Source organism: Gracilinanus agilis, chromosome 3, assembly GCF_016433145.1.
Source record: "Gracilinanus agilis isolate LMUSP501 chromosome 3, AgileGrace, whole genome shotgun sequence".
NCBI classification, from domain to species: Eukaryota; Metazoa; Chordata; class Mammalia; order Didelphimorphia; family Didelphidae; genus Gracilinanus; species Gracilinanus agilis.
Window position 1 is genome coordinate 46,758,109 of NC_058132.1, and position 10,285 is coordinate 46,768,393.

Sequence of the window (10,285 nt, forward strand, 5' to 3'; positions counted from 1 at the left end):
AGCAAGCAAGAACTTGAATCATGTAACCATGGAAAATTTTTTTCTAAAAAATAAAAATAATAAAACACAATAAAATACAGAAAACATTTTATTTCAAAACAAAGTCAGTATACCTTATTTATCACACACCCTTTCATTTCTACATGAATTTGACACCACTGTTCTAAGGACATATTGACATTCTATATTAAGGATTCTCTGAACTCAGTCCATGTTATCCCTCCCCCTCATCACACACACAAACTCCAGCTCTGACATTCTTTGTCCTAGGGAATCCTTTTAACATATCTTCTATGATCTAATGGCCCTCTGATCTCAGAAAGACTATTTTAAGATGCCACCCACCCCTCAGTTCCAGCAAGGACAGGGGAACTGGAACACACACATGCCAACTTTGATATGTTCTAAGAGCCTTCCCAGCTGTAATATTTAATTGTGAAAGTCCTTTTCAGTTCTGATATTCTCTAAGATTCTTACCAACAGAAACATTCTCTGTTCTAAAATGTCCTTTTCCAGCTCTGACGTTCTAAGAAGTTCTAAGGATTTTTTTTTTAGTTTTAATGTTTTAATGTTGGTTCTGCCACTGACTTGCTGTGTGAGTAATGTCATGTCTGAATTTTTTTAATTTTTTATTGATTAATTTAGAATATTTTTCCATGGTTCCATGATTCATGTTCTTTCCCTCCCCTCTTCCCACCCCCTCCCGTAGCCAACGCGCAATTCCACTGCGTTTTAGATGTGTCAATGATAAGGACCTATTTCTAAGGAATACTTCTAGCTCTGACATTTCCTAAGGTCCATCAGAACTCAAATCTATGTTCTAAGATGTACACACACACACACACACACACACACACACACACACACACACACACTCCATCTCTGACATCCTAGATTCTAAGGCTAAGCTCTTCCCCGCTGTAACAGTCAGTTCTGGGGGCCGCGCAGCTCTGTTATCCTCAGTTCTAAGATTCTTCCCAGCTCCAACACCCTCAGATGCTAGGATCCTGGGAGTGGGCGGGGCTCAGCACTCCGGGTTTGGGGGGGGGGGGGAGAGGGAGGCGGAGGAAGAGAGGAGGCGGGACTCTGCAGGGCCGAGGGGCGGAGCCTCAGACCAGACCAGCACTCCCTCCGCCGGCTGAGCGGCCCGCCGCGCCAGGAGCTGGGAGGGGGTTCCTGCCGCGCAAGATGCTGGGGGTCTCCAAACGGCGTTTTCGAGGTCACTGCTGGGGGTGGGGGCGGTACGATGGGGGAGCCGGGAGAGAATCGGCCAGAGAGGGAGGGGGCACGGGCTCACTGCGGCCCTAGAGCCGTGCTGAGAGGCCGAGGCTAGAGCTGGGAGCTAGTGCGCCAGGGTCCTTGTCCCCCAAGGGCAGTGCCGCACTGCAGGCCGGGCGGGGGCGCGCGGCGGCGGAGGCAGGAATTTTCCAGGCTAAGCTGGCAGAAGCTACTGGAGCCAGGCCTGCAGGGAACGGGAGATGGAACTGCGGAGGGTCGGGGAGGGCGAGAAAGCAGAGAGGACAGGGATCCAGCTCGGACCGCTGGTGTAACAGCAAAGGAAACTGAGGTCCGCAGAGGGACAAGAGCTTACCCAAGATCTCACTGCGGTGTACTGACTGCCATTCACGAAAGTACCGAGCAACAGATGCCCACACACGAACACACACACACCTCTATTACTCTTAAGTGTAGCTCATCTCTGATCTGAAATGGAACCCAGGACGCAAATGATCCACAATAAAGATAATTCCCAGAATCTGACTGTCAAAAGTTTATGAATATTGAAAGATCCGTTTTACAATCTTTTCTGATTTTGCACAGTAATATGATGCATTTTAATGACATTTGAATGGAATGGAATTAGGGCATGAGCTGGGGCCCCATTTCTGCCGGTTATTGTAATCTGACTGATTGTGGGAAAGCCACAGCCTCTCCCTGGGTCTCAGTTTCCTTATCAGTCAAATGAGGGGATCTTATTGGAAAAGCTCAAAAGTCTCTTCCAGCCCATACTCACTGTCAATGGGGAGAGGTGGCCCTAGAAGTGTCTTTCAATCAGGGAGCACTTAAGTGTCATACTGTGTGCTGAGCAGTGAGACAAAAAGATAAAAATAAAACAGTCCCTGCCTTCAGGAGATTTACGGTCTAACCAGCAGGAAACAACACATGCATATATAGGAATATGCCAAAAAGATACAGGATATTTAGAGGAAAAGGGCACTAGCAAGGAGTGGAATCAGGGAAGGCTTCATGTAGAGTACAAATTCTGTAGTCTGCAACCTAACTTTTTAACAATATGTTGATAATTATACTATGTAATATGATTGGTTTTCTTTACAAGCCTCTGTATTTTATTTTATAAATTTAGCAACATTATTAACAACCACAGACTTTGTACATATGTGTTTGCTTGTTGTCTCCTCTATTAGATTGTGAGCTCCTTGAGGGCAAGGATTGTCTTTTTCTTCTTTTTATATGCCCAGCATTTAGCACAGTGCCTAGCACATAGTAGGCACTTAATAAATACTGATTCATTGATTTGTCAGACTGCCAAAGAGTTCCATGACACACACATATAAAGGCTAAGAACTCCTTGGTGTTGCTTGAGCTGAACCTTGTAGGAGGGTAAAGGATTCTGAAAGGCAAGGAAGACACTAGGCATGAGGGACAACCTGTGCAAAGGCAGAGATGGGATGTGACATTCAGTGTGTGAGGAACAGCAATGCCAGTACCTGGGTGATTAAAAGGATAGTTTCTGGAAGAAGAGTAGGTCTGGAAGGAAAGATAATGAGTTTGAAATAATGGAAAGTCATTCCATTCTGGATACCTTGGAATATTTAATAGGCAATTGGTGATGTGGGATTTTGTTCAGGAAAGAAGATTAGATAGATAGATAGATAGATAGATAGATAGATAGATAGATAGATAGATAGATAGATAGATAGATAGATAGATAGATAGATAGACAGAGATAAATGAATAAAGAGACAGACAGATAGATAGAGATGAATAAACAGACAGACAGATAGGTAGATAGATGGATGGATGGATAGATAGCCAGACAGATAGCGAGAGAGAGAGAGAGAGAGAGAGAGAGAGAGAGAGAGAGAGAGAGAGAGAGAGAGAGATCTGGGAAGTGTAAGCATACAACTGAAACCATGGGAAATGAACGTTCTGAAGGGGTGGCCAGGTCTTTTGTATGTTTGTCTCTAACCCATCTCTAGCACTTTTGCTGTGGCCCCTGAAGACAGCACTCCTCATAGGCATGTTCCTGTTGTGATGCTCATGTGTATGTGCCTATACGTGTGTGTGTGTGTGTGTGTGTGTGTGTGTGTGTGTTCCCCATCACCTGGACCCGGGGCAATGCAGAATTGTGAAGGTATATGTGTTATATACATTGACTCACTGGGGCCATGGTGAGTATAGACACTGCCCCCGGTAGGAACGTTCTCACTCTTTATGTATGTCCCCCACACCAGGGATCATGGCTGTTCTAGCCACTGGCCCTCAAAGACCTGTGCCTGGTGTTCGCAGATCCCCAGCCCACCCCCAGTGTTGGAACCATGGCTACCATCAACGAGTTGCCAAATAACATCCTCCTGGAATTGTTCTCCCTGCTCCCCGCCCGGGAGCTGCTGCTGCATTGCCGGCCCGTCTGCAGCCTGTGGCGGGACCTCATCGACCTGGTGTCCCTTTGGAAACGCAAGTGCCAGCGAGAGGGCTTCATCCCCAAGAAGTGGGGCCAGCCTGTGTCCGACTGGAAGGTTTTCTACTTCCTCTGCAGCCTCCAGAGGAACCTGATCCGCAACCCCTGTGCTGAAGGTGGGTCCCCTCGGCCTCCATACTGTTAGAGTCTGTACATGGAGACGGCACAGTGTAGACATCAACACTAGCTAGACAGTGTAGACATCTCAATCCCTCAAGATAGTTGGAATATACATTATGCTCACAGAAAATGTACACAGTGTAGATACCAGAGGATGCTGTACAGACCACCAATATTCCGTGTACCTCCACATTGTACATTATACTCACTGTACCACGTTGAGATCCAGTGTAGACACTTAATCTCGACATGACTGCGATGGCCCACTGTAAATGTCATGGTGTACAAGACCCTGCCTATACAACATGAGTAGCTTTGGTATACATGATACGGACTGTACAATATAGACAGGCATATACTTGCTGGTATTTCTATACCAATATATGTACATGGGACAGCTAGGTGGCACCATAATGCACAGAGAGCCCAGACTGGAGTCAGGAAGACTTCTCTTCTTGAGTTCAAATCTCGTCTCAGCTATTTACTACTTAATGTGACCCTGGGTAAGTCACTTCACTCTGTTTGCCTCAGTTTCCTCAGTCTGTAAAATGAGCTAGAGAAGGAAATGGCAAACTGCTCCAGTGTCTTAAGTGCATCGCCTTGGACAAGCCACTTCACTCTCTTTGCCTCAGTTTCCTCAATCTGCAAAATGAGCTGGAGAGGGAAATGGCAAACTCCTCCAGTATCATAACCAAGAAAACGCCAAATGGGGTCACAAACAGTCAAGTATGACTGAAAAAATGATTAAATAATGACATAAGACGGGAAGGCCTGTGTTCATATTGGATTTCAAATACCGTATTACCTGGGCAAGTCAACTTAGTCTCCCTCTGCCTTAATTTCCTCATCTATAAATTGGAGATAATAATCACCCCTACCACCCACCCAGAGTTGTTGCAAGACCCTGATGAGATATTTATAAAGTTCTTTGCAAACCTTAAAATGCCATTTAAATGCCAGTTATCATTATTAGATGGTATAGACATGTGTAGGGTACATGACACAGACTATCATGTGCCATCTATGTATATATAAAACATATTTTTCTATTATATAATATATAATATATAATTATATATGTATATATATACACATATACACATATACTTTTAAAGTAGAATCTTTAATTTTTGTCTTTCCCCAGAAGGGGCTGCCTCTCCTCCCCCAATCCCAATGCAATACTTTTTCTCCCTCCTGCTCTTTCCCCATCCTCCCAAGCTGGTGGCACCATCCAGGCTTCAGCTGTGGCTCAGGATACAGAGACAAAGATAAACCCCCTTAGCGCAGGGTGTCTCTAGACCCACATGGTCCATGCTTATATGTACTCACAGAGTATAGGGCACTAACTGGACGGTGTAGACACCAATAGTGTATATGGAGGTCCAGTGCAGACGCCTCCAGTTGTCATGAATGGCATCAGCCATATAGTGCAGAGCTCCTCAGAATTCATCCTGGCCCCACGTGCCGCTCTACCATCTGCCACACACTATGGATATGTAGACCACGACTGGCTGGCTTATATCATAAATATTGTTGCTAGGCACTTTTACGGGGTCTCCGCTCCACAGACACATTGTAAGTCTGCATAGTTTGTCTCAGCTGATCATACCCCAGGGATGGGGCAGACCACATGTTACCCTTGCAGAGGTCATAAAGCATTGCCCGCCAGGCAGTGGGCATAGAGATATGGTCCAACCCCGTTCCTCAGCAGCCCCTCTCCTTGCCAAAGTAAGAGCCGTTCATAAGTGCAAACAAGCTCAGCAGGATTTCAGAGGTAACTTCTCCCATTCCAACCACACCTCCAAGGCCACCATCCCTGTGAGAAAGCAGGGGAGGAGGGAACCCTGGCCATGAAGAAGGGAGCTCCTCAATAGGAGGTCAGAGATGTCGTTCATTGGGAAAGAACATGGGGCCACAAGAGCTGAGTTGGAATCTTGGTTCTACTGTGTGACTTGCTCCTTCTCTACCTCTGCTTCCTCCTAGGTAAATCAGAGTGGGGGGGGGGGCAGTAGACTAGAAGATCTCCCAGCTCCAAGTCTGTCATCATGGGTCATCAACAGGATCCTTTCTGGGTTGGACTGTGAGTCCCCCCCGCCATGGCTCCCTGGGCTCAGTAAAGGGACTGGTAGTGACTGAAGTGACAACCTCAGCCCCCCTCTAATCTTTGCTCTGCTCCTTAATAGAGGGATTTGAGTTCTGGACCCTGGATGTGAACGGAGGAGATGAATGGAAGGTGGAAGACTTGCCGGGGGACCACGGGAGGGTGTTCCCCAACTCCCACGTCAAGAAATACTTTGTCACATCTTATTAGTAAGAACTGGGATTGGTGGGGACTGGGGGACCATTGGTGGATGGTGGAAGGAGAACTAGGATGCGTCCTGGGGGAGGGGTCTCCCCATCTTCCTGCCCTGCCTGTCACAGATGACTTAGCCAAGAGAAGTCCACAGTCCAAATAACAGCTTTGAACCCAGGATCCCTCATGATGACTAATCTACCCAAGGGTGGGGGGACCAGGGACAAGGGAAGATGTAGTAAAGACCTAAGAAGTGTCCTACTACAGTGTGACCATGAAGTGAATACCACCCCCTACCCTGGAATCCCTCCCCTTCTTTTTCTTCCCCCTGTACCCTTCCCCCCAGCACCTGTCTCAAGTCTCAACTAGTGGACCTGAAAGCTGAAGGATACTGGGAAGAGCTAATGGACAGGACCAGGCCAGACATCGTGGTCAAGGACTGGTAAGTAGCAGTAGCAGGAAGGTGTGTCACCCCTTTAGATTTTTCTAGATCAATGGCAGTCCTGCCTTAATCTCACCAGGTGTGGGCAAAGGAATAAGAGGGAATCAGTGTGGATACAGGTAGGAAGAGAGTGAGAATATCCCTAGGGACTTCCTTTGGAGTCTTCTCTTCTCATTCCTTACTTCATTCAACAAACACTTAGAGGCATGGGGTTGGGTAGAGGAGGTATATAAATGTATACGTCTTATACGTTATAGTCCCTCCCAGCTATCCTGGAGATCACAGCCTAAAACTGGAAGAGGGCTGAAACTTATTCTGCCTGGCCTTAGGAAGAAGAACTAGAAATAATGGGTGGAAGGTTTAAAGACAGGATCTAATGTAAAATTTAAAAAAAAAAACTCCCAGTGACCAAAGTACCCCAAAGAAGTAAACCTCTCTACCTCTCATGCCATCAGCCTCTCAAACTCATACTGTCCAAACTAGAACTCATCACCCTTTCCCCTAAACCATCCTTGCTCTTGTTTCTGTTGAGGGTACTGCCACTCTTTGAACTCAGTATTCTACTTCTTACCTCCTTGCATTTACATATTGTGCCCAGAGCCTTCAGTGCCTTCCCTCTTGTAGTCAGTTCCTGACCCACCTCCCTGCTTTCTTCCCCACTCCCCTACCCCAGGTTTGCTGCCAGACAAGACTGTGGCTGCAAGTATCAGGTCTGTGTACAGCTTCTGTCTTCGGGGCATGTGCCCCTGGGCACCTTCCAGCCAGATCCGGTGGCCATCCAACAGTGGAGTGATGCCAAGTGGAGAGAGGTCAGGAGGGGGAAAGAATGTGGGTACAGAGGGGCCTCTCAGTTGAAGAGGGGTTCCCAGGGTCTAAGGCCTCAGTGCTCCTAGGAGCCACCCATCCTACATCTCCTCTTTTTTCACTGCCTAACCAGGGGAACTAGCTTGGGACTAGAGGCAAGGGACTTAGTGGGATTCTTGGTGGGGAATCAGGTAGCTCAAGCAATTATCATGCAATCAACAAGAACATGTCCTGGGCTGGGTGATGGTTTGGGTGTTCTAGAAAGGGTAGAAAAGACATATATCCCTGTCCTTTTTGACCTTACAGTATACTAAATGTATATGAGAGAAACACTCTATTACCAAAGTGATCCAAGACAAGCTCACATCCTCTTCTTTCTGGGACTCAATTTCCTCATCTGTAAAGTTAGAGCAGAGGAGCTGGGTGGCACAATGGATGAAGCACCAGGCTTGGAATCAGGAAGACATCTTCATGAGTTCAGCTTCACCCTCAGACACTTACTAGTTGTGTGACCTTGGGCAAATCACTTAACTTTGTTTGCCTCAGTTTCCTCATCAAAATCAGTTGGAGAAGGAAATGGCCAACCACTATGGTATCTTTGCCAAGAAAACCCCAAATGGGGTCACAGAGAGTGGGAAATGACTGAAACAACCAAACAGCAACAGCGTTTAGAAGGTTGAACAAGACCATTGGTTCTCAAAGTTCTTTTTTATTTATTTTTTTGCTATGAAGAATTGAGGCACACTGAACAGTTGACAGCAACACAGAAAAGTCAGGAGACTCTCATGTAGGAATAATAATAATAATAATAATAATAATAGCTAGCATTTTCATAGTGCTTTAAGGTTTTCAAAAAGCCAACATTATCTCATCTTATTGTCACAGAAACCCTGGACAATAGGTGCTATTAATATTCCCATTTTTACAGATGAGGAAACAAAGGTAGATAGAAGTTAGAAGATTTGCTCCAGGTCACATAGACTGTAAGTGTCTGAGGCTGGATTTGAACTGAGCTCCTCCTGATTCCAGCCTCAACATTATCCATTGCACCCCTAGCTTGCCTATTGTTTCAAGTGCAAATTCCATACAATTCTTTGCACATTTTTTGAAATTGCTACATTACAACAATGTTTCCCTCCCCTTTTTGTGAGTATAAAGACCCCTTCCTAACACCAAAGTATTTTGTAGCCTATTCCTTTTGATGATGATTGTATATTTGGGAGCAATTAATTGACTGAATATTTCCTTTTTGAAAAATAACCTTGGTGGCTCAGTGGATAGAGCCAAGCCTAAAGATAGGAAGTCCTGGGTTTGAATCTGACTTCAGATACTTCCTAGCTATGTGACTCTGAGCAAGTCACAACCCCCATTGCCTAGTCTTTACCACTCTTCTGCCTTAGAACCAATACTTAGTATTGAATCTAAGACAGAAGGTAAGAGTTGAAATAATAAAAATAATCTTGAAACTCAGGCATTCCTGGCCCACAAGATGGGAATCACTAGATAAGATGATCTCTAAGCACCTTTCCAACTGTATCCTAAGAAATCATAGTTCACAAGGGACTCATAGAAAAACAAGTTTCCAAGAGGATGCATCTGCCCCTGGGATGGTTTCCACAGGCCCTCTCCCTCAGCCCTCTTCCTCTTCCCTTCTTTCAGGTCACCCACACCTTCTCCAACTACCCACCTGGTGTCCGCTATATCTGGTTTCAGCATGGAGGAGTGGACACACATTACTGGGCTGGTTGGTATGGACCCCGTGTCACCAACAGCAGCATCACCATCGGTCCTGAGCTGACCTGAGTCAACACCCAGCCCTCAACTGCTGTACCCCGACCTACTGGTAAAGTCAATCTAATGAGGCTGTCTGGCAGACTGGGCCTGGGAGGGGAGACAGCTGGGCAAAGGCTATTAGTTCCAGCTTTGTCACTTTCTTCTGTGTGACCTTGGCCAAGACATTTCCACTCTCTAAGCCTCCATGTCCACCTCTATAAAGTGACTTCAACTAGCCCGGGACCTGTCCAGCTCTGATCTTGACGGGTTCTGAGTCCTCTCCCAGTCCCAGGGTCTCTACAGTTTGAGAATTTTATGTTCTAAAATTCCCGTGAGTTCTGACATTACATTCAATTGCCCATCCAGCCCTGGCATTCTCCCCGCTAAAGCTCCTCCTGGTTTGGACATCCTGTTTTAAGGCTCCTCCTAGCTTTGACTTTCTGTGTCCTAAGGGCCCTTCTGGTTCTGGCATACTCTTTTGTAAGGCCCCTCCCAACTCTCTTATTTTATGTTCACAAGTATCTTATTGCAGAAATTTCCCTACTAGAATTTCTTCCAGCTCTAATTCTGTATTCTCAGGTCCCTCTCAGCTCTGATATTCTATATTCTAATATCCCTCTCCCCTCTAACATTCTGTGTTCTAAACTCCCTCTCAGCTCTGAAATCCTGGGTTCTAAGGTCTCTCCCAGCTCTGATATTCTGGGTTCTAAGCTCCCTCCCAGCTCTGACATTCTGGGTTCTAAGCTCCCTCCCAGCTCTGACATTCTGGGTTCTAAGGCCTCTCTTAGCTCTGTTATCCTATGTTCTAAGGCCCCTCCCAGCTCTAACATTGTTCATTCTGTTCCCCTTCTTCAACAGCTCCATCATCCTAGGTCCTCTTTCTTTGCACTGCTGTTACAGTCAACTCTCAATTATCCAGGGTCCGTGAGCCTGACAGGTGCATTATCCAGGCCCTTCTTCATCAAATGATGATTTGCGGTTGCCGTTGGAGCAGCGTGATATGATGGAAAGAAATCACTGGATCTGAAGTTAGGAGACATGGGTTTGAATCCCCAGTTCTAACACTTCCTGTGTGACCTGGAGCCAAGTTGCTTCATCCCCTCTGAGCTTCGGTTTGTTCCTCTGTGAAATGGGGACAAGTCCAGGATAG

At 46.2% G+C, this 10,285-nt stretch overlaps 1 protein-coding gene across 1 annotated transcript; it reads left to right on the forward strand.

Annotated features, from left to right (window-relative positions):
- The first annotated feature begins 1,148 nt into the window (after positions 1-1,148).
- Positions 1,149-10,070, forward strand: LOC123243097 (F-box only protein 44-like). The gene is made up of 7 exons (XM_044671275.1): positions 1,149-1,219; positions 3,532-3,819; positions 6,007-6,133; positions 6,463-6,558; positions 7,232-7,367; positions 9,022-9,205; positions 9,994-10,070. Exons 1-6 carry the CDS (start codon positions 1,189-1,191, stop codon positions 9,163-9,165), a joined length of 822 nt encoding a protein of 273 aa, XP_044527210.1. The 5' UTR covers positions 1,149-1,188; the 3' UTR covers positions 9,166-9,205; positions 9,994-10,070.
- Positions 10,071-10,285: the final 215 nt, after the last annotated feature.